This window comes from Eptesicus fuscus, chromosome 13 (assembly GCF_027574615.1).
Source record: "Eptesicus fuscus isolate TK198812 chromosome 13, DD_ASM_mEF_20220401, whole genome shotgun sequence".
Taxonomy (NCBI): Eukaryota; Metazoa; Chordata; class Mammalia; order Chiroptera; family Vespertilionidae; genus Eptesicus; species Eptesicus fuscus.
Window position 1 is genome coordinate 43618872 of NC_072485.1, and position 24815 is coordinate 43643686.

Here is a 24815-nt window from a genome sequence, read left to right on the forward strand (position 1 = left end):
TTGTCAGAAGATTTTCTTCTTTTCATTCACTAGACAGGAAACCTGGCTTTCTGTTGTGATTTCTCCATTCTCTATTTTACTATGTTTTAAGTCCTACAGAATATTTGCTACAATGGTCCCTTACTTATTTTTTTTCTTAGTTTCATTGTGTCTGCAAGTTCAGTCCTTTACCTATAAGTTTACTATAATCACAGCAAACCCCTATGGCTATACTCAAGTTAGATGCTATGTTTTAAATTATATAACCACATGTGGATCAGTTTCCCACAAATTCCCTATTTTTATGTCCCTCTCCTGTGCAAAAAAAAAAAAAAAAAAAAAAAAAAAAAAAAAACTGAACTTGTTTTTTTATTTATTTGTTTGTTTGTTTGTTTGTTTCTACCAATAGCATCTAGTCCTGATTTTACCAGTGTCTCTCATAACTTCTCTAATTTTATGCCATCCCACTGTATTTAAAGGGCAAATTTCACATCTGTTACTTATGCCTGGCATGATGGCTCTTGGATTTATCATTTTTCCACATAAATGAACTTTTATCTCCATCAAAGGCTTAATGGAATTAGAAATATATTCCATTAAATAGTGATGTGAAACAGATTAAAACCAAGGAAGTCAGTCTCTATGCCTTAGGGATGGTTCTTCCATTATTACTATTGAAGACACTCAGGGAAATTTTATAGCATGGCCCTTGACTGGGTCTGTGGGATGCTCCAACTTCACTGCATTACAGCTGATAAAAATGTTTCTTATGTTAAATGGAAGTGAACTATAGCTTTAAAAAGAGGTCTATTATGAATTTATACAAATAATAACATACATGGGACACATACTAAGTCCTAGCATGCCCTACTCACAATCAATCATTGCATTCTATGCTTAAGAGTACCTCTATTCTATCCCTTTTTCTAAAGACATTGTCCAATTCAAGAACCTACTTTCTCTTCCTAGAAGTAACTGCTCCATTGGAGCCACTCTTATCTTATAGAGCCTCCAAGAGTTTCTTCTCTATCATCCCCCAACTACCTATCTAATACTCTCATTCTCATAAGAGTGCTTTATTTTAGCTGAATCAACATAAAAGACAAACAGAAAGAATAAACAAGGATATTCCTTATAGAGCATAATTTTTATTTTATTTTTAACATATAGGAGTTAAATGTAGAGGCAAAAGCATTGCTCCCATTTTTCAGGAGGTGAACTCTTGGAATATAGGACCCTCCCGTAGGCACTCGCAGAGTTGGACAGGTGACTCAGTGGTACTTGTAGGCCAGAGCATTAGCCACAGCAGTTGTCAGCTTCTGCCAGGCAGCCTGCATCTGGGGGGTAAACTCCCTGCCGAATTGTGTTGCCAAGACAACCAATATCATATTGCCTAGGAGCTGGGGAGAGATTGGAGGTAAAAGGAAATTAGCATATAGTAAACAGAAGACTTCAATATGGACAATACCCATTTCCTTTCTGATAAGAGTTTGAGCAACTTTCAGGGTTGTGATCCCACACAAGTGCATCATTATGGGCTTGATGTTGGCTTCAATATGATTCCCAGTGGTGTACTGCTATTGAGTTCAATGCTTCTCTTATTTGTTCTGCCAATTCATCACCCTAGAGCATTGCTGTGATATTGCTATGAAATGCTTCTTTTCTTTAGAGAATCTTTCTTTTTTATTAAAGTATGATTATAGTGCTGCAATATGAGCAATCTAAGTCCCTAGATATTACATATGTGTAAATTATTTACATACTCATATGACAAAGAATGCTGTGCTGTGTATACAACAGCATTTCATCATTGCTAATAGGGAGTGGTAAGGGACACAGCCATTCATTGAAAAGATTGCTCTTACTTTGCCCTGCATAGTTCTGGTTCTATCATCAAGAACCATGCAATGATATAATCATCCATTTTTATAGAAAATTTAAATTAACCAAGGCAAGATGCTTTCTACCTGGCTCAATTTGTATTCTCTAAGCCAAAAACATTTAGTTCAGTTTTGGCCAATGCTCTTCACAACAATATATAGGTGTTTTTTTTTTTTTTTTTTAATATTAGACCAGTTTCTCTCCTAGTCATACTCATTACTCTACTTGGTCTTACTTTTGAAACTACTTAACTACCAAAATCTTGCTCTTCCCTGAAATATTTATTTCTACAATTACCTATAGGATAAGACTTAAATGCCTATGTTTCCTAATGTATGCATGACACAAAAAACAAGGACAAAAGAACAAAATACAAGCATGCTCAGAACTCACCTTGAAGTTCTCAGGATCCACATGCAGTCTGTCACAGTGCAGCTCACTCAGCTGAGAATAGGTGCTCTTGAGGTCATCCATATGCTTAACAGCATTTCCAAAGGAGGTCAGCACCTTCTTGCCATGGGCCCTGACCTTGGGGTTGCCCATTATTGCAGTTTCAGAGGATAAGTTGCCAAAAGTGTCAAAGAACCTCTGAGTCCAGGGGTAGACAACTAGAAGCCTATGGGATGAACACAGTCATAGACCAGATGGGAAGTCAGAATATTTAAGAGACCTGATCAATTTCTCTTTCAGAAATGCTTTCTGCCTCTTTCCTCATTTCCAGTACTTACCTTCCCAGGACCTCACCTCCAGCCACCTCTACATTCACCTTGGCCCAAAGACTAGCAACAGCAGCCTTCTCCTCAGCAGTAAAATGCACCATGGTGTCTTGGAGCTTTCTGTTGATCACAGATGAGCCAGAAGCAAGTCTGTACTGCTGCTTCTCTGTCTGGCCTTTTATTCCTCATCTTTGGCTCCCAGCCCCTTGTTTCTTCCAATGAAATGAGACTATTGGTCAAGGGTGCATTGTCACCACCAGGGGTGGGGACAAGGAAAGGTGGACATTTGTGTCACTGATAGTGTTAGGTGGCTCTATCAGAGGGATTCTGCTGTTCTTTCCCCTGCTTCTACTATGCAACTCATATCTCAAGCTCCCCACCACCACTATCCCTGGTGACCTCTAGGCTGACCATGAGGCATGACTAAAATCAGGAAGGGTAAGAATTAGAAATCTGTTGGACATTGTGTCAGGTGTTTGCAAGCCATCATTCTGTTGTCCACCTAGGGTATGGAATAAGCCACAGTTCAACTAGGTTACCAATTTTTCTAAAGCTTAGATAAGGTTCATACTTTTATAGTTCTTATAAACAGAACAGCCCTAATCCAGCATCAGCTTAGAAACAGGACAGGTCAGAACTGGATAATTTAGAGAAGAATTGAACATTTCCCTATTGTTGTTTAGTTCTATTAATAATATATGCAATTGTCTGTGCAAATTTATTTCACTCTGATTCTATGGACAAGTGTATCTGGCCTATACCATGTATCTACTCATTTGTGTCAGAACATACACAATCAAGTGTTGGGGGATATGGGGACTCCTGTGTTCAATGACTAGAGCATTAGAGGACTCCATGGAAGTGGCTATGGTTTAAGGGATTTGCCCCTAGCACATGCTGGAAACACATGTAAAAATCAATACATGTGTTTTTACAGAGTTATTTTAAAATCTAAAGAGTTCAACCCAATATATTAGAGCTGAGGTTTTGTTTTTACAAGAGAAATCCTTTCTGTCCACTTGATATAGTAATAGACTTTCATCTCTTCAACTTGGAAAAGACTTCAATGTGGAAAAGAATTACTAAGGGACAAAAGCTAGTTTACCATGACAACCTTGATTATATGTGATCTCTCAGTGCCAAGCTCTATTGATGTGAGTACTTTGGAACAGAGATATAAAGAAAAGAGTTTGAATCAATCCCAAAAGGATTTTCTTCAAGAGAAGAGGCCAATGACATAAAAGAAAGAAATGAAAATTTTGACCACTGCAAGAAATCTTACTTTTACTTAGTTGTGGGCTTGGGCCAATGCTCACCTCCAACAGTGTATGTGCACTGAAATCCCTAAGACTCAGGGGCATCTTCAACTTTGAATGCTGGTGAATAGCCTACTCCTGTCTTTCCAGAAAACCAGACAGTGATTCTGGCAGTTACTTCTAACTCCTGCTTTTCTTTCACCCTCTTTAGACAATCACTTGCACAGATTTTTTTATTCTTTCTTGCTCATTGCTGTTCCACATTTCCAATATATTCCCATCTCCCCGCTCCATCTGTCATCTAAATGTTTATCACATCAATGCTATATCATCATCACAAACACCTAATATTTTCCAATCACTCATCATTTATTTTAAAAAATCAAATATTTATTGAGGTTTAATCATGCCAGGTATTGTTTTCAACACTGGAAATCTTGGGAGAACAAGACAGTTGATCAAGTCCCAAGATACTCACATTCTAGTAGGCAGAGAAGACTGACACAATAATTAAACAAGTAAATGAATAAAAAATTTCAGATGGTGTTTTATGACAGGCAAAAAAGGCATCTGATGGCATGGTAGCAAGTGACTACAGAAACATAATATAAGGAAAGATGTCCTAAACTTACATCCGAAGTGAGTCCTTAATGACAAGATGAAGCCAGGTGTAAACAGTTTTAAGAAACAAGTTCCTGGCATCAGGAAGAGCAAGTGAAAATCTCTGAGGCTGGAGAGAAAAAAAAAATGAAAGAAAGAAGGAAGAAAAAACAAAACCAGAAAAAAAACTTGGAATTTCATTTAGAGAAAGGCATTACAAGGTCGAAGTAAAATACATTACGGGAAGAGTTGGAGGAAGCAAAGATGGAGAGATGGGCACAGGTTAGAGTGGATATTACACTCTAAGGCATGAGAAATCAGTAGAGATTTGTAAACCTGATATTATTATGGTCTCTAATCTACTCAGCACAGCCAGACTCATCTTTCTAACTTTCCTGTCCACCACTTTGCACTATTGCCTAAAACAGGTATTAACATCTAGTCATACAAATACCCCTGAGATTTGTCCTTTCCAACTATTGTGTGCAATTTATTTCCTTTTCTTTTTGCTCTCACAGTGCTTATCTGTTCCTCTGAGCTGGATTCTGAGCTCCTTCTGTTTCATTTCCCCACATAAATCCCCATCTCTATGAACAGTTTATAAGGACCTCTCTTCCTCGTAATGCTATAATCAATCTACACACGGGCACTGTCTCTCTCCTGGTGGCAATGCAATCAGTTTATCAAGGCAGATCTCACCACTTACACCATAAAGTTTTTAATAAAGCCCAGGAGCAGTTCTTTGGAGTTGACTTTGAAAAGAGTCATCCCTTCCTCTGACCTCCAACCTCTCCCATTCTAATTTATCCTCATAAGGGCTCGTAACAAACCAGTGGCTTTTAGAAAATGTGTTTCTAAAAGCAAAAGGGAATTAGAAATGTATCCTGGACCTTACCATATTAACACCTCAGTTAATTTTTCTCTGCCAGATCCCCACATTGGTAATCTGCCTATATCCAGATCCCTTGCCTACCCTGAAGTCTTTACATGGGCCAACATAATTGTTTGGTTCTGAGGAGTTCTTGTCCCATCATACCCATTTCTCCCATCAGAACTCTCCTATATCTTTAACTTGAAGAATTCCCAAGTGTATGTTCCTTCTAAATGTATGACCCAAATGTATATTTATTTTATGGCCCTGCTTTGTTTGTTTTTCTCTGAAATAAATCCTTTACAAAATAACCCTTAAAAATCTACTTCCATGTGTATTTACAGAGTGCTCTAAAATTTTAAGTGCTCAACCCAATACATTAGAACTGAATTTCTGCTATTAGAGAAGTAATCCTGTCAGTCTACTTGACATAGTTGTGAGGTTGTTATCTGTTCTTAGGGAAATGGGGAAGACTTCATGTGAAAGACAGATAAGAATTTAAGGCAAAACCGAGAGGCTTCTCTTTAAGATCAGAGATCAGTGAAGTGGAGGAAAAAAAGAGACAATCTGGAGCACAGTGAGGAAATCCATCCATCCCTTGCTAAAGCATGGTGCCTGAAGCTTTGGAAATCTGGCTTGATTATTTGCCCCTGCGGCCAGACCTCATAATAATATGAAAGAGCAGATTAAACAGTTACCTGTGAATTTTTATTGCAGGGTACCTCTATCTTCAAATCCTCTAACTTGTCAGGTAGTGTGAATCTTACTCCTCCTCAGACTAATGAATTTTTAAGAACCCTCATGTCTGCAAACAATCTTCCCATTTTTCCAGAAACCCAATGAATCAAAAATCATCTATAACTCTTGCTTTTATCTTATACTTTTGAGGCAATACCTTCCAAAATGTTTTCTTGTCTATAGCTGTCTGATCTTTCCATTTCCTCCATGTCATTGCTTCTGACATTGCATAAATCCTCACCTTATAAGTTATTTCTTTACAAGAGACATCCATGTTTTTTAAAACATTCATTCTCATGTGTTCTCAAGCATTTATTCAATATTTGTTGAATAAGTGCACATCATAATTGTTCCAAATACAGGGGACTTAAGATAAATGAGGAAGAGAAAATAACTTTTTCTTTAAGATTAATAATTTATAGATGGAAGATATAGAAAATGGATAAATAAGCCATCAACAAAATAATTTCAAAGATTATTTGTCTGAAGAAAATTGATATTGGATTTAATGAGAGAGGGGCATAATTACATCAGGAATAGTCTCTCTAAGGAGGTAGTATTTGAACTGGGGCCAGAATATTAAAAAAAAAAAAAAAAAGGAATCTGCCATGGAAAAATATTGGGATAGAAAGTCTGAAAGTTGTAATAGTAAATCCAAACCTCTGAGGAAGGTAAGCAAACATGTGATATGCAAGAAATATAAATAATAGGCAAATGTGGTAGATATGTGCATAGTAAAGGTGAGAATGGCCTGAAGTATTGTCACAGAGAAAGCATAAACCAAATAATGTAGAACTTGTCTTCAGTGGTAAGGAGTGAAAAGCCATTATGGAATTTTAATCCTGATAATGACATATTCTGAAAACCCTTTGTATTCTTTGCTAGTTTATTATTACAAGACTATTCTGTTCACCACAAATTTATTTTGCTCAGGTGTATTTATTGCCTACCAACAATGAGTAGTTATCCTTTCATCTATTAAAGAGCTGAGTCATCCAGCCCTGCCAGTATGCAGCTGTGTGTGTCCCTATGTGTTAATTATAAAGCTGTTTTCAATTATGTTAAACTGACAAAATCTAGATCTAAATTCAGGACCCTAAGGGATAAAGAATGTATCTTCAACCCACCACTCCATCATCAACATCCTTGACCCCTATTATTCAGATTCAGAATAATAGATGAGGGGTAAGAAAGATAAGAGGTTGGTTGATTAAAAGTGTACGTAGCTTTCATTAGTTGACTGGGTAAAAATGTCTAGTGCCATGAGTAGCCTCTGTTTACTCTGTTTAGGGGCATAATGAGAGGCCATAGGGCTTAGAAAGACCAGTGCTGTTGACAGCCTATAACTACTATAAATCCCTGAGGGTCTCTCATCCTTATTGTGGAGACATAAGGTGAAATTAGAAGGTAATTCATAGGGTAAGTTCTGATCACTGTGTGGAGGCAATGAAATGCCCACAAGAGTTAAATTTACCAAGAAATGACACTCAAACTTATAGAGTGTGAAGGTTCTCAAGCCTTTAAGTGAGAATTTGACTCAAGGACTGAAGGTCAAGTCTTCTTGAGCAAACTAGCAGTAACTCCTCCAAAAGTGATTTCATTAATGCCACTCCTACCCTAGGATCCACAGGTGAGTGCATGGCCTCTTCTTGTTAGATTTACGGGGCTGAGAGCTTTCAGTCATCTACCATTACCTCCTTCCTTCCCATCTACCCGAGTCAATCAGGTACCATGTCTTCTTACTCTATCTTTGCTCATTCTTTACTTTTTGCAGACCTCACTGCTCTTCTTGGGTTTAGCCCATTATGTCAAGTCCCCTGAATTATAATCCATGTCTAGTCCCTGCAATTGTGAATTTATATTTGTGTGCATTAAGCATCTCCCCTCCCAATATTATTACTTGAGTCATTTAAAATTCTAAGAATATTTATTGTTTACTCTTGCTATAGCAATAGTAAAAAAAAGAAAAGAAAAGCTAATAACTTTATTTATTTATTTATTTATTTATTTATTTATGGCCTCCCATTACTTAGTCTTTCCTAATACTCTACCTATGTGTACTCTCTCCTCTAGTTCCAGATAGACATTTTCATGCAAGTCACCAAGCCCTAGCTTACTGGTTTAGACTCTGAGTCTTTGTTATTATTGTATATCCTACATGAAGTTTTGGGCATTATTTCCCCTTAAAATTTACACAATATCCTAATTCTAACTTTATTTTTGTGTATGTTACATTCAACCAGAAGATAATGCACAATGATTTCATGTGTCTTAGCGTTGGCTCCCCAGTGAGAAAGTGAAACCCTTCAAGAAAGTGAAGGCTATTGTTGATTAATAGAGACTTTTTCTGGAAAGTTCCCAGCCCTTCCTCAACCCACCTTTTATCTCCAATTCTATCTCAACAGACATATGACAAGTTAGGTGACTCAAAATTCATGTTAGAGTGAATTGAAATAGTAACCCAAGCCTAGACCTGGATCCCTACAACATTTTTTTCTTTGTTTCTTTTTTTGTCTTTTTAATTTTTATTAAATGTATTGGAATGACATTAGTTGATAAGATTATATATGTTCCAAGTACACAATTCTATAATACATCATCTGCATATTGTACTGTGTGCCCACCATCCAAAGTCTGAACTCTGACATGTATCACAAGTCTACTTTGTTTTTTTTTTAGGCACTGCTTAAACCTCCTTCTTTCCCCTATATGTAAGATTTTGTCACACTGCACTGTAAGTGCATGCTCACGTAATTAACCATTTCCCAACCCCAGAAAACTTTTACCCATCTTGCCATCCTCACAGACACTCTAGAATCCTCCCACAATGCACACTTCTCAAAAGAGCTGTTTCTTATTATGTCTCTCCCCACCCCTTAGCCAATGAACCTTTGCTCCTTTAACACAAGAGTAAAAGATACAATATAAATTCTGATTATGGAATAGAATGTACTTTATTAAACAGAATTTGTGCTGTCAAGACAAAACCTCAGTTCCCATTTGCAGAAGAAAGGTAATGGGGACACAAATGGGCACTGGTGAACTGGAAAGAGGACTCAGTGGTACTTGTGGGCCATGGCATTGGCAACACCAGCCACCAGTTTCTGCCAAGCAGCCTGCACATCAGGGGTAAATTCCTTGCCAAAATGAGAAGCCAGAATAATCACCATCACATTGCCCAGGAGCTGTTAGGTAAAAGACAAAATGACAAAGAAGCATGTTGAGCAGAAATTTCCAACACAAATTGTAGAAAAAAAGAATGGCTTAAAACCAAAACTCCCTTCCAACACTGAACATTAAACTCCTTATGGGTTGTGCTTGTGCATGGGTTCTCAAAGTGAGTTTAGTTCAAGTCTCCAGAAACTGCCAAAACAAGCCTCCACTTGGTCACAATACTAACAAGTAACTGAACATATTTAGACAACTTGTATTTTTGAAACGTTCTGTCTAAAAATCTTTCTCCAAAATCTCTTCCTAAATGTCAATCATCAGGGACCACATAAATTAATGCATTTCTCCTTCCCTGAGGTAGAACTTTACCTACCAAAAGCCAAATTCCTTTCCTCCTTAAACAAGTTTGCTATTCTCTAATATTATTCCCTAAGATAAACACAGTTCTGACAAGAGTTTCTGAAAAGATTAAAGCAAACTCAGGCTATTCATCACTCTTTAATGTCACTAGTTCTGAATCAAGGTGGCCCTGGTTATGCCCACTGGAGCCCTGCCCTCCTGACCCTGTGACCCATAATTTATGAGATCTTTGTTAGTTTTCCCAAAGACTCAATTTCCATTATAATCCCAAAAGTTAAATAAGAAAATAAAGCACATGAACATTCTCTGAACTCACCCTGAAATTCTCAGGATCCACATGCAGTTTGTCGCAATGCAGCTCACTCAGCTTAGCAAAGGCACTCTTGAGGTTGTCCATGTTCTTAATAGCATCTCCAAAGGAAGTCAACACCTTCTTGCCATGAGCTTTGACCTTGGGGTTGCCCATTATGGCAGAAGAAGAGGACAGGTTGCCAAAGTTGTCAAAGAACCTCTGGGTCCAGGGGTAGACAACCAGGAGCCTAAAGAATGGAACCATAGCATATGGGAAATCAAAGACTCAAAAATCTTAAACAACTTTCCTGATCAATTTTCAAGGCTCATATTCACCATCCTCACCCATGCATTGAATCCCAGTTCCTACCTGCCCAGCACTTCGCCTCCAATCTCTTCCACATTTACTTTGCTCCACACATTAGTGACTGCAGTCTTCTCCTCACCAGTAAAATGCACCATGATGCCGGTCTGAGAGCTTATGGAGATCACAGAGGTGTCAAAAGCACATATGTCTGCTGCTGGAAGGGGTAGCCTTTTATTCTTTACTGCTCACCCTCTGGCCCCTTGTTTCCCCTACTACTTGGAACTCATTGGTTAAGGCTGAGCTGTTACTTGGGGGTGGAGTCAGGCCAGAAAAGGGTCAGCAATGCAGAGTGCACTCTGGTTTATAACGTGGTTCTTGGGACAGTCTTTTTTTGTTGTCTCCCTTTTCATTCTCAGCACAATTTTTTATCCATTCCCCCTTTTGTCTCCCCATGTCATTTTCCAGGATGGCGTTTATCTCTCCCCGTCTCCTTCTCCAAGTAAGATCCATAGAGAGGCACTAAACCCAAGATAGGGAGAGAGTTCCAGCCAAAACAGCTCAATATTTGTGTTAAGGATAGTGACAAGGACAAATACAGGGTCTCAAAAAAAAAAAAAAAATACAGCCGTGACTGGGTAGCTCAGTTCATTGGAGCATCGTCCCAGAGATCAAAAGGTTGTGGGTTTGATTCTAGGTCAGGGAACATGTTATGGAACTATTAGCAGACGGGAAATCAAAGACTCAAAAATCTTAAACAACTTTCCTGATCAAATGTCAAGGTTCATATTCATCATCCTCACTCATGCATTGAATCCCAGTTCCTACCTTCCCAGCACTTCACCTTCAGCTTCTTCCACATTTACTTTGCTCCACGCATTAGTGATAGCCTCCTCCTCCTCACAAAAGAAGGATGTCTCAGGAACCAAACCCACATCAAAACGTTGTGGGTTTGATTCCAGGTCATGTTTTTAGTTTGTTCCTGCATTGGGCACTTGCAGGAAGCAACCAATCAGTTTTTCTCACTCTCTGTCTCAAAAATCAATAAAAACATATTCTCAGGTAAGGATTAAAAAATATAATTGACATAGAATCTCAGCCAGTTCTATCTCCCTTAAGAAGTAATTTAAAACTCTCTGCATCTTAGTTTTCCAAGAGAGACAAAACACATATATGGTAACTTCAAGAACCTGAAGAGAGTAGTAAGGGATCCACAATAGGACTATGACCTTAATACCAAAGTACAATACCTGAGGGTGATTTCACAGAGAAGAATGACAATATAAACTTATATTCCATGCTTCCCAGGAACCTTCTCTCTGTCTATTTCTCTGTGACTGTAGAAGAAACTGGCTACTTTGGGGATATTGCTCTGAGCGCTCTTCTTTTTTTTTTTTTTTTTTTTTTAATTTTTTTTTTTTTTTAATATTTTTTATTGAGGTATTATATGTGTACATATCTTACCATTACCCCCCCACCCCACACCCACACATGCCCTCCCCCCCAGAGTTTTGCGTCCATTGTTTATGCTTATATGCATGCATACAAGTCCTTCGTTTGATTTCATAACTCCCCCACCTCTCCCTAACTTTCCCTCTGTAATTTGAAAGTCTGTTTGATGCTTTACTGTCTCTGTATCTATCTTTTGTTCATCACTTTATACTGATCTTTACTATCCCTAAATGAGTGGGATCATGTGGTATTTTTCTTTCATTGACTGGCTTATTTCACTTAGCATAATGTTCTCCAATTCCATCCAGGTTGCTGCAAAAGATGAGAATTCCTTCTTTTTTATGGCAGCATAGTATTCCATTGTGTAGATGTACCACAGTTTTCTGATCCAGTCATCTGCTGACGGGCACCTAGGCTGTTTCCAAATCTTAGCTATGGTGAATTGTGCTGCTATGAACATAGGGGTGCATATATCCTTTCTGATTGGTGTTTCTAGTTTCTTCGGATATATTCCCAGGAGTGGGATTACTGGGTCAAATGGGAGTTCCATTTTCAGTTTTTTGAGGAAGCTCCATACTGTTCTCCACAGTGGCTGCACCAGTCTGCATTCCCACCAGCAGTGCACGAGGGTTCCTTTTTCTCCGCATCCTCGCCAACACTTGTCGTTTGTTGATTTGTTGATGATAGCCATTCTGACAGGTGTGAGATGGTACCGCATTGTTGTTTTGATTTGCATCTCTCGGATAATTAGTGATGTTGAGCATGTTTTCATGTGTCTCTTGGCCTTCCTTCTGTCTTCTTTTGAAAAGCTTCTATTTAGGTCTGTTGCCCATTTCTTTATTGGATCATTTATCTTCCTTTTATTAAGTTGTATAAGTTGCATGTAGATGTTGGAGATCAAACCTTTATCAGTGATGCCATTTGCAAATATGTTCTCCCATGCAGTAGGCCTTCTTGTTGTTTTGTTAATGGTTTCTTTTGCTGTGAAAAAGCTTTTTATTTTGATGTAGTCCCATTTGTTAATTTTCTCTTTAGCTTCCATTGCCCTAGGGGCAGTGTCAGTGAAGAATTTCTTTTGGCATATGTCTGAGATTTTGCTACCTGTGGATTGCTCTAGTATTTTTATGGTTTCCCGTCTTATGTTTAAGTCCTGTATCCATTTTGAGTTTATTTTTGTGTATGGCGTAAGTTGGTGATCAAGCTTCATTTTTTTGCATGTATCTGTCCAATTTTCCCAACACCATTTATTGAAGAGACTGTCTTGACTCCATTGTATGTTCATGCCTCCTTTGTCAAATATTAATTGAGCATAGTGGTTTGGGTCAATATCTGGATTCTCTATTCTGTTCCACTGATCTATATGTCTGTTCTTGTGCCAGTACCAGGCTGTTTTGAGAACAGTGGCTTTGTAATACAGCTTGAAATCTGGTATTGAGATCCCTCCTACTTTATTCTTCTTTCGCAGGATTGCTGTGGCTATGCGGGGTCTTTTTTTATTCCAGATGAATTTTTGGAGAGTTCTTTCAAGGTCGGTGAAATATGCCATTGGTATTTTAATGGGGAGTGCATTGAATCTATAGATTGCTTTGGGTAGTATGGACATTTTAATGATGTTGATTCTACCAATCCATGAACATGGTATGTTCTTCCATCTGTTTACGTCTTCCTCTATCTCTTTTTTCAGTGTCCTGTAGTTTTCCGTGTATAGGTCTTTTACCTCCTTAGTTAAGTTTATTCCTAGGTATCTTAATTTTTTTGGTGCGATGGTAAATGGAATTGCCTTTTTAGTCTCTCTGTCTGTAAGTTCACTATTGGTGTATAGAAAGGCCATAGATTTCTTGGCGTTAATTTTGTATCCTGCTACATTGCCAAATTCATTTATTAAGTCTATTAGTTTTTTGACGGAGTCTTTCGGATTTTTTATGTACAATATCATGTCGTCTGCAAATAAAGACAGCTTTACTTGTTCTTTTCCAATTTGGATGCCTTTTATTTCTTCTTCTTGTCTAATTGCAATGGCTAATACTTCCAGTACTATGTCAAACAGGAGTGGTGAGAGTGGGCATCCCTGTCTTGTTCCTGTTCTTAGGGGAAATGTTTTTAGTTTTTGTCCATTGAGTATGATGTTTGCTGTGGGTTTATCATATATAGCTTTTATTATGTTGAGGTATGAGCCTTCTATTCCCACCTTGTTGAGAGTTTTTATCAAGAAAGGGTGTTGGATTTTGTCAAATGCTTTTTCTGCATCAATTGATATGACTATGTGATTTTTATCTCTCAATTTGTTTATGTGATGTATCACGTTTATTGATTTGCGGATATTATACCATCCTTGCATTCCTGGGATAAATCCTACTTGGTCATGGTGTATGATCTTTCTGATGTACTGCTGGAGCCGATTTGCTAGAATTTTGTTGAGGATTTTGGCATCTATGTTCATGAGGGATATTGGCCTGTAATTCTCTTTCATTGTGTTGTCTTTATCTGGTTTTGGTATTAGGGTGATGCTGGCTTCATAGAAGGAGCTTGGAAGTGTTCCTTCCTCTTGAATTTTTTGAAATAGTCTGAGGAGGATAGGTTTTAGTTCTTCCTTGAATGTTTGGTAAAACTCTCCTGTGAAGCCATCAGGCCCCGGGCTTTTGTTTGCCGGAAGCTTCTTGATGACTGCTTCAATTTCGTCCATAGTTATTGGCCTATTGAGCTCTTTAGATTCTTCTTGATTGATTTTAGGAAGGTTATATTTTTCTAGGAATATGTCCATTTCCTCCAGGTTGTCCAGTTTGTTGGAATAGAGTTGTTCGTAGTATTTTGTAACAATCCTTTGTATCTCAGCGGGGTCTGTTGTTATTTCACCTCTTTCATTTCTGATTTTGTTTATTTGGGTCCTCTCTCTTTGCTTCTTGGTGAGCCTGGCTAGAGGTCCATCAATCTTGTTTATCTTTTCAAAGAACCAGCTCTTGGTTTTGTTGATCTTTCGTATTGTTTCTTTGGTCTCTATGTCATTTATCTCCGCTCTGATCTTTGTTATTTCCTTCCTTCTGGTTACACTGGGCTTTTCTTGCTGCTCTTTTTCTAGCTCTTTGAGTTGTAGGGTTAAGTAATTTATTACCATTGATTCTTGTTTTTTGCAATAGGCTTGTAGAGCTATGAACTTCCCTCTCAAGACTGCTTTCGTTGTGTCCCAAAGATTTTGGATTGTTGTGTTTTCATTGTCATTTGTTGCCATGATGTTTTTCATTTCTTCCTTGATCTCTCTGGTGACCCAGTCATGGTTTAATAGCATGCTGTTTAGTCTCCAAGTGTTTGATTTCTTTGGATTGTATTTATTGTAGTTGATTTCCAGTTTTATGCCACTGTGATCTGAGAAGACGCTTGATATAATTTCTATCTTCTTGAATTTGAAGAGACTTTGCCTGTGACCCAGCATATGGTCTATCTTTGAAAATGACCCATGTGCACTTGAGAAGAATGTATATTCTGTGGCTTTGGGGTGAAATGTTCTAAAGATGTCAATTAATTCCATCTGGTCTAGTGATTCATTTAGGATTGCTGTTTCTTTGCTGATTTTTTGTTTAGAGGATTTGTCCAGTGGTGATAGTGGGGTATTAAAGTCTCCTACTATGATTGTATTACTATTAATCTCTCCCTTGAAATCTTCCAGGAGTTTTTTTATGTATTTGGGTGCTCCTATATTGGGAGCATATATGTTTACCAGAATTATTTCTTCTTGTTGGATTTCTCCCTTTAGTATTATGAAGTGGCCTTCTTTATCTCTTGTTATGGCATTTACTTTGAGGTCTATTTTGTCAGATATAAGTATTGCTACCCCAGCTTTTTTTTCATTTCCATTTGCCTGAAAGATATTTTTCCATCCCTTCACTTTCAATCTGTGTGAGTCTCTTGTTCTGAGGTGGGTCTCTTGTAGACAGCATATATATGGGTCGTGTTTTTTTATCCATTCAGCTACTCGATATCTTTTGATTGGAGCATTTAGTCCATTTACATTTAAAGATATTACTGAAAGGTATTTGTTTGTGGTCATATCTATTTTTGTGTCTATATTCCTTCTTACCTGTTTATTTCTTCTTTTTACAGTATTCCCTTTAGCAATTCTTGCATTGCTGGTTTGGTGGTAATAAACTCCTTAAGCCTTTTTTTATCTGCAAAGCTCCTGATTTCCCCTTCAATTTTGATTGATAGTCTTGCTGGATATAGTATTCTTGGATTCAGTCCTTTGCTTTGCAACACTTTGTATACCTCCGTCCATTCCCTTCTAGCTTGTTGTGTTTCTGTTGAGTAATCATTTGACAATCTGATGGGTGTTCCTTTGTAGGTAACTCTCTGTCTCTCTCTTGCCGCCTTTAAGATTCTCTCTTTATCATTTATATTTGCCATTGAAATTATGACATGTCTTGGTGTGTGTCTTTTGGGGTTGATCCTGCTTGGGACTCTCTGTACTTGCGTAACTTTTATCTTTCCCATATCCGGGAAGTTTTCTGTCATTATTTCTTCAAATAGATTTTCTAATCCCTGCTGCTCTTCTTGTCCTTCTGGCAGCCCTATTATACGCATGTTACTTCGTTTCATGTTGTCCCGAAGCTCCCTTAGGCTTTCCTCCTGCTTTTTAATTTTTTTCTCCAATTGCTGTTGAGATTGAGCTTGTTTCTGTACCTGATCTTCTAACTCACTAATTCGGTCCTCTGCTTCTTGTAGTCTACTGTTGAAACTTTCCATGGTGTTTTTGATTGTAGCTATATCACTTTTCATTTCTTCCTGATTCTTGCATAAGTTGTTGATTTTCTCATCCATCCGATGTATAAATTCCACGACCATTACTCTAAACTCCTTTTCGGTCATGTTGCAAGCTTCAGCTTCACTGATTTCCTTTCTTGGCGACTCCACATTTTCTTTCCTCTGTGAGTTATTTCGTTTCCCCATTCTGGCTATCACCAGAAAGCTCAAGCTTCCGTTTGCGTGGACCTGGGCCGTGTGCTGTGGGGACTTCGCTCCACCCGAGTTTCACTGAAGTGCTCTGACACTAGGACGTGTGGCTGCCTTTGGTTGGTGGAAACCAGACTTGCCCAGGGTCAGTGTCCCCAGTGTTCCGTGTGGTCTCGTGTGCACACTTAGATTCAGGGGCCCTGTCTGCACCACACTGTTGGTATGTGCCGAAAATGAGATCCTTAGCAAGTGCCAGGAGTCAGAGTTTCCCTGTGTCTGCACCAAGACTAGAGTGTCAGAGTCTCTGTTGCCTTGTGCGGTTTCTCGTTGAGACTCAGGGTCCCTATGTGTGCATGCACCAACAATTGGGGTCGCTGGCTCTTAGTGTGAATGCGCTGTGAGTCAGGGATCCCAGGCAGCTGTGTCCGGCGTGCCAAATTCCCTGAAGTGGAGCTGCGACCTGTGTGTGCTCTCTCTACTGAGCCAAACCGGCTAGGGCGCACACTCTTGATTTCCTGAAGGTGAGCTGGCTCCGTGCACTCTACCGGAGTCCCGGAAGGGGGGCGGAGTCTGTCCTGCGCGCCAAATTCCCCAAAGGGAAAGCCCCTCCGTGCAAGCACTAAGATTCCCCGAAGGGAGAGCTGTGACCCGCAAGCCAAATTCCCCCAAATTCTCCGAAGGGGTGCCCTCTGTGCGCACTGACAGATTTCCCCAACAGGGAGCTGATTCTCTCCTGTGCGCTTGCACGCGTGCGCCAAATTCCCTGAGGGGGAGTGAGTCCCTGCGCAAAGCTCTGCGGCTTGGGCGAGAGGCGGATCTATCAGTTAAAATGGCGCTGTCTGCGCGCCTGCGGGGAGGGGGTAGGCTCTTTGACTCACGGAATTCTGCCGGGACGTCTGGATTCTTGTTGTTTGTTGGTCTGAAGCTGTGATAGCAGTTCTCTGTCCCCAGTGGCTGCAGGGTCCTGGTTTGTGTCAGAAGCCAGGATCCGAGTCTCAGGCAGCTCTGCTCCCACTTCTCTGCTTAGTCTTTTGCCCAATCAGCGACAGCACCTTGGAAGCTTGGTCCTAGGACAGACTGGTTGTGCACCCCTGCAGGGGTCTAGCATCTGAAGTGGCCCCTGTTGCATCTACCTCCACAAAGTGCTCAGAAACCAGGAATCTCTACCAGCAGAAAGTTAAATCCTCTTTACATCCCTGCTTGGGTGACTTGTGGTGACCCAAAAAAACTGCACTTATTTGAGGTTTCTTTCTTGTATTATCCAACGTTTATGGCTGGATCTGAATACAGGGATTTCAACTCTCTTTATTCCTTGAGGCCACAGATACTTTATCTACTCCACAGGGACAGCTTGGTCCTTACATTTTTAATAGGATGTTTCATTGCCTAAAACTGGGTTTTGGGTTCAATCCCCAGCCAGGGCATGTATGGAAGGCAAGGGATCAATGTTCCTCTCTGATGTTAATCTGAGCGCTCTTCTTGATTTTCTGTCCTACTTATACTCTTTTTATAACTTATTTTAAACCAGGATTTGTGATCAAACTAAGGAATAGATTAATCAATGTTAATCAGGCTAGGAGTTGGAGAATGCTTTAATGTTTGCTGTAGCCATAGATGCCAGAGACTTTAAATTTCTAGTGTCCTTGTTGTTGTTTTGGTTTGTTTTGATGCTCTTGTTGTCTTTGGGCTTCCCTAAGAATTCATCATGAAACATTGTCTGGACCTGTCACTTTCTCAATTACCATTCACTGCTATTATACTCAAGTCTGGTTGATATGGTGGTGAGGAAAGGTGGAGAAGCATCCTATGTGTATAATTAAATTTCAGTCCTTTATGGACCAATTTTCCTGGGCTGTCACCTTCACATGTGTTATTTAGTTTTTTCTCCCTTAATAAATTTAGGGAAGACTCCCTGGATTAGACCACATAGCCTAGCATGACAGGATTCTTGGGTGAAGAAGAAGATATTTGACTACTGAAGTAGAAGAACAATGAATAAACAAAAAACAGTTGGCTACTTGGTAAATAATAACCTTTAGTTTAATACAAGTTTTGTGTGTTTTTTAATCCATAGAGATAGAGCTCTAGGTTTCAAAAGAAACTTTCCTATAGATCCAGTGTGAGGAAAGTGACTTTTCCTTAGACCTTGGGCATGAGGGTCAGACATTGCTAAAGCCCAGTGAACAAGAACCAAGTCTCTCAAAACCAAGAGCTTGGGAAACAAGTCTCTCTCTGAAGCAGATCCTATGAGTATGTCCAATTCTCCTTCCAATTCAGAGTGTGGGCACCAGTCTTCTCTTGGCTTCCGCATATGGTATTGATCCTCTTCCTCCACCTTCACACCCATTGCAAAGCCCATAACTCCTCTACTAGAGGCTTTAGGGATCAGAGTTGGTTTGCCTCCAGGGATCTGGCTCATCCTTTGCTCTCTTATCACTAAAGGTTGTAGGAAAAGACTTTAAGAAAATGTTATAAGGTTGAATGACAGCATATCTGTAGCTCAGTATGAAGCTTATGGATTCTGATTCTGAAGTCAGCTGAGTGTAATTTCATTAGGGGTTTGTGGATTCAAACTAAATTATCTCAGATGCTCTTTTTGAAGTATTTTATGTATTTCTCCTATGGAATATAATGATTATTTTCTTCCTTTCTTGAATGAAATACCCAAAGTTTAAAGAGATAAGTGACATTGTTATCCAGGATAAATCAGAAAGATTAAATGTCAGAAAAAATAGTAATTTATTACTTATAAAGTGGAAAATTAATAAAATAGTATCATAAAATCTCAAGGTACTTAAACAAAAAGACTTTTAAAAAGAAACTGATAGGAGATAATCTGTAATACTATCAACAATAAAAATATATTTAAAAAAGCAATGACCTACTAGTACTAAATAATGCTAACCCAAGTAAATCCTATCTAATAAAATAGCAATATGCAAATTGACCGTACCTCTGCTACACCCACAAGTCACACCCACCAGCCAATCAGGAGCAAATATGTAAATAAACCCAACCAAAATGGCTGTGGCCATGGAGAGAGCAGGAGGGAGGCTTGGGTTTCCCCGGCAATGGAGGAAGCCACGCTTTTCGCCTGCCCTGGCCGGCCCAGGCCTCCACTCCAGGCTACAAAGTTTCAATGATAGAAGATAAATAAATCCCAACAAAAATGACGGCAGCCACAGAGCTGGAGAGAGCAGGAGGCTTGAGTTGCCCCTGGAGATGGAGGAAGCCAAGCTTTTTGCCTGCCCTGGCTGGCCCAGGCCTCCACTCCAGGCTACAAAGTTTCAATTATAGAAGATAAATAAATCCTAGAAAAAATGGCTGCAGCCACAGAGCAAGCAGGAGGCTTGGCTCCACTCAAGGCTACAAAGTTTCAATTGTAGAAGATAAATAAATCCCAGATACCAGAGCCTCCTCTTGGGTTGTCGGTGGGTGTGGCCAGCCTGCAAACCACCATAGGCTCCTTGCCCAGGCCACCTCATGCCCCAAGGAAACCCCCACCCTGATCTGGGACACCCTTCAGGGCAAACCAGCTGGCCCCCACCCATGCACTAAGCCTCTATCCTATCTAATCCTATCTAATAAAAGAATGGTATGCAAACTGACTGCCATTCCAACACACAAGATGGCTGCCCCCATGTGGTCAAAGATGATTGCCCCCATGTGGACACAAGATGACCACCACAAGATGGCCTGCAAGGGAGGGCAGTTGGGGGCAATCAAGCCTGCAGAGGATGGCAGTTAGGGGTGACCAGGCCAGCAGAGGAGGGAAGTTGGGGGCAACCAGGCCTGCAGGGAAGGGCAGTTGAGGGGGACTCAGGCCTGCAGGGGAGAGCAGTTGGGATGACCAGGCCTGCAGGGGAGGGCAGTTAGGGGCAAAGAGGCTGGCAGGGGAGTGGTTAGGGGGTTATCAGGCTGGCAGGCAGTAGCAGTTAGGGGCAATCAGGCAGGCAGGCAGACAGGCAGGTGAGCGGTTTGAAGCCAGCAGTCCTGGATTTTGAGAGGGATGTCAGACTGACCCTTTAGGCCTGATCAGGCCTAAAGGGGCAGTCTGACATCACTTGAGAGGTCCCAGATTAAATAGGGTGCAGGCTGGGCTGAGGGACACCCCCCCCCATGCACAAATTTTGTGCACCAAGCCTCTAGTTTTATAATAAGTTTATATGTGTATGTTTTTGTATATTCTATATTCCTCTTTGTTAATTTAATTAGTAATTCTTACATATTGATTATTTCACTAGAGGCCAGGTGCACGAAATTCATGCATGGGGGACAGGGGTGTCCCTTAGCCCAGCCTGCACCCTCTCCAATCTGGGAACCCTCGAGGGATGTCTGACTGCCCTCTCAAAATCCAGGACTGCTGACTTCAAACTGCTCACCTGCCTGCCCGCCTGCCTGATTGCCCCTAACTGCTTCTGCCTGTCAGCCTGATCACCCCCTAACCACTCCCCTTCCAGCCTGATTGCTGCCTAACTGCTCTCCTGCCAGCCCAATTGCCCTTAACTGCCCTCCCCTACAGGCCTGGTTTCCCCTAACTGTCCTCCCCTGCAGGCCTGGTTGCCCCTAACTGTCCTCCCCTGCAGGCCTGGTTGCCCCAACTGCCCTCCCCTGCTCGCCAAGTCACCCCTAACTTCCCTCCCTTGCCAACCTGGTCACCCCTAACTGCCCTCCCCTGCCGGCCCGATTTCCCCTAACTACTGTCCCCTGCCAGCCTGGTCACCCCTAATTGTCCTCCCCTGCAGGCCTGGTCACCCCCAACTGCCCTCACCTGCAGGCCTGGTCCCTCCCAACTGCCCTCCTCTGCTGGCCTTATTTCCCACAACTGCCCTCCTGTGAAGGCCATCTTGTGGTGGCCATCTTGTGTCCACATGGGGGCAGCCATCTTTGACCACATGGAGGCGGCCATCTTGTGTGTTGGAGTGATGGTCAATTTGCATATTACTCTTTTATTAGATAGGATGGTTTTTACATGTATAAATATGGATCAATAGAATTCAAGACTTTAAAACAAATACCAGAAATCTAGAAATATACATTATAAATATAACAATAGAAATTAAAACCTTAGTTTATAAAGATGAATTATTGAACAATAATTCTGAATAAAATGTGTTCTCTATATGAAATAAATTTAATAATATAATTATTTCACAACCAAAATTAAATTTAGATAAGTTAAAGACAAAGATATAACATAGCAATTCATACAATAACTAGAAAACTTAGGTCAACCATATATTCTTTCTAACCATAGCAGCAAGGGGATAAATAAAACAAAAGAGGACATGAGGAAATTGGACTTCATAAATTATGCAATTCCAAATACCAGAAAGTGACACAAATAAAATTATATTAATAAAAATAATTTTAAAATACTCAATATGTACTAAGGTTTAGTATTCACATTATGTAGCACAATATAAATATGGTAAGAAATGATCACAGTATTTTCAAAAGTTAGAAATAGTTTAATCAAAAAGTCACAAATACTGGTAATATCTAAAAATTTCAAATGAACATAAGAATACACTTTTTGCATATTAGCAAGTAAAGGAAACAAAAGAATAGCAAATGCCAATTATGTATGACAAATAATAAAATCAATTTCATCTTTTGTTGATATTACTTCAGTGAAACTCAGACTTCACTGGTGAGAATATAAATTGGTCCATGATCCTTCTGGAGACAAATTTGACAAGTGTGTAACACAAACTTTTAAGTATTCAGACATTTTGAATAGCAATTTTATTTATTATTTTTATCGGAAGAAAATTATAGGTTATCAGGAGGAAATTATCAGGAGGAAATTGTATTATTTATAAACAGGATATTCACTTACACCATTACTTATTATGATGTAAAATTGGAAACAACTTTTTTGTTCAACAATAGAATATTAGTTAAATTATGATAAACATGAATTTGAATATGCTTCAGCTATGTAAAATTATATGGGTGACTATTAAATTACCTGGAAAATGTTTACAGCCTTAAAAAAAAATAAAATGAAAAGAAACTCTGGGTAAGTCAGGCTCACACTCGCTCTCTTTCTGCCTCCATTTTGGTCCCACGTTCCCCACACAAAATGCTCAGTGAAGCCACAGAGATTGTCCCTGCTACAGAGCAGGAGGTGCCACAGCCCCAGGCTGGGACATGGTGTGGAAGAGAATCTGACAGTGATGCATCAGTACCAGAGCTCAGGGAACAAGATTCCACACAGGCAATCCACAACAAGCCCAGCGGCAGCGGCTGAAATCAATGAAGAACCAGTCAGTAAAGCAAAATAGAGCCAGAGTGAAGAGAAGGCACAGAAGGCTATGTCCAAACTGGGTCTTGGACAGGTTCCCAGGGCTCTAGGGTCACTATCCAGACATCTGAGAATGTTATCTTTGTCATCACAAAACCAGAGGTCTGCAAGAGCCCACTTTCAGATATATAGGTAGTTTGGGGGAAGCCAACCAAGATCAAGGATTGATCTCAGCAAGCACAGGTAGCAGCTGCTGAGACATTCAAAGTTCAAGGTGAAGCTGTCTCAAGCATTCAAGAAAACACACAGACTTGAACTGTACAAGAGGAGAATGAGGAGGAAGAGGCTGATGAAACAGGTGTAGAAGTTAAGGACATAGAACTGGTCATGTCACAGGCAAATGTATGGAGAGCAAAGACAGTCAAAGCCCTGAAGAAAAACAGTAATGATACTGTAAGTGCTGTTAGGGAATTAACGACGCAATCGTCTAAAAATGAGAAACTTTTGTTGGTATTTCTAAAGAGTAACTGCAGCTTGGCTTGAAATTTGTACTGTTTCTATCATTAGTAAAGTTATGGCTTCTTGTGGATGAAAAAACAAACTCTGAAATTTATTAAAGATTAATTCCTACCTCTTAGGGTATCCAGTAGTAGCATTTATATGTTTGTAAGTGCTGTGCAGGATTTTAATAAATGTAAGATACCTGTTTTTAGCAGGAATAAATCAAGTATTTTCTTAAATCTTGCTAGCTAATTTATGACATGTGTACTAATCCTAGGAGTCAAATATTGTATTATCTTCAGGTGCTCTTAATGTTGAGAATTGTATAACATTGTTGTTAGGTAAAACAGGTCTTTAATCCTACTGCACATTTCATACTATTATCTAAGAAAAATACTTCAAATGTTATTCTTCACCACAAAAGAGTTCTTTTATTTTTAATTTTTAAAATCAAAAAATTATAGACAGGGTTTATAAATCACTGAAACTACAAAAGAGCTGCTTAGATTTTAAAAAATTCTTTATTGTTGACTGCCCCCATCTCCTCCCCCCTCCCCGACCAGCACATGCCCTCACCCCCTACTGTCTGTGTTCATTGGTTATGCTCATATGCATGCATACAAGTCCTTTGGTTGATCTCTTACCCCTCACCCCTCACCTTCCCTCATAGGTTATACAGTCTGTTCAATGCTTCTATGACTCTGGTTCTATTTTTGTTCATCAGTTTATGTTGTTCATTATATTCCACAAATGAGTGAGATCATGTGATATTTATCTTTCTCTGACTGGCTTATTTCACTTAGCATAATGCTCTCCAGTTCCATCCATGTTGTTGCAAATGATAAGAATTCCTTCTTTTTTAAGCAACGTACTATTCCATTGTGTAGATGTATCACAGTTTTTTAATCCACTCACCAGCTGATGGGCAATTAGGCTGTTTCCAAATCTTAGTTATTGTAAATTGTGCTGCTATGAACATAAGGGTGCATATATCCTTTCTAATTAGTGTTTCTGTTTTCTTGGGATATATTCCTAGAAGTGGGATTACTGGGTCAAATGGAAGTTCCATTTTTAATTTTTTTGAGGAAATGCCATACTGTTCTCCACAATGGCTGCACCAGTCTGCATTCCCACCAGCAGTGCACGAGGGTTCCTTTTTCTTCGCATCCTCTCCAGCACTTGTCTTTTGTTGATGATAACTATTCTGACAGGTGTGAGATGGTATCTCATTGTTGATTTTATTTGCCTCTCTCAGATGATCAGTGACTTTGAGCATGTTTTCATATGTCTCTTGGACTTTTGAATGCCCTCTTCTAAAAACTGTCTATTTAGGTCCTCTGCCCATTTTTTTTTATTGGATTGTTTATCTTCCTTTTGTTAAATTGTATGAGTTCCCTAAAAATTTTAGAGATTAAACCCTTATAAGAGATAACATTGGCAAATATGTTCTCCCATGCAGTGGGCTTTCTTGTTGTTTTGTTGATGGTTTCTTTTATTGTTCAGA

The 24815-nt window shown here is 39.6% G+C and overlaps 2 protein-coding genes and 1 pseudogene across 2 annotated transcripts; 1 reads left to right on the forward strand and 2 right to left on the reverse strand.

The window, feature by feature from the left end:
* Positions 1 to 1250: 1250 nt before the first annotated feature.
* On the reverse strand, positions 1251 to 2680 carry LOC103303460 (hemoglobin subunit epsilon-2). The gene is made up of 3 exons (XM_008160462.3): positions 2589 to 2680; positions 2254 to 2476; positions 1251 to 1379 (listed from the first exon to the last, which is right to left on the reverse strand). The coding sequence occupies exons 1-3, from the start codon at positions 2678 to 2680 to the stop codon at positions 1251 to 1253; spliced, it is 444 nt and encodes a 147-aa protein (XP_008158684.1).
* Positions 2681 to 9097: 6417 nt separating this feature from the next.
* Positions 9098 to 10325, reverse strand: LOC103303459 (hemoglobin subunit epsilon). Its single transcript, XM_008160461.3, has 3 exons — positions 10234 to 10325; positions 9889 to 10111; positions 9098 to 9226 (listed from the first exon to the last, which is right to left on the reverse strand). The coding sequence occupies exons 1-3, from the start codon at positions 10323 to 10325 to the stop codon at positions 9098 to 9100; spliced, it is 444 nt and encodes a 147-aa protein (XP_008158683.2).
* A 12323-nt stretch (positions 10326 to 22648) lies between these two features.
* LOC103303484 (nascent polypeptide-associated complex subunit alpha-like) lies at positions 22649 to 23353 on the forward strand (annotated as a pseudogene).
* Positions 23354 to 24815: the final 1462 nt, after the last annotated feature.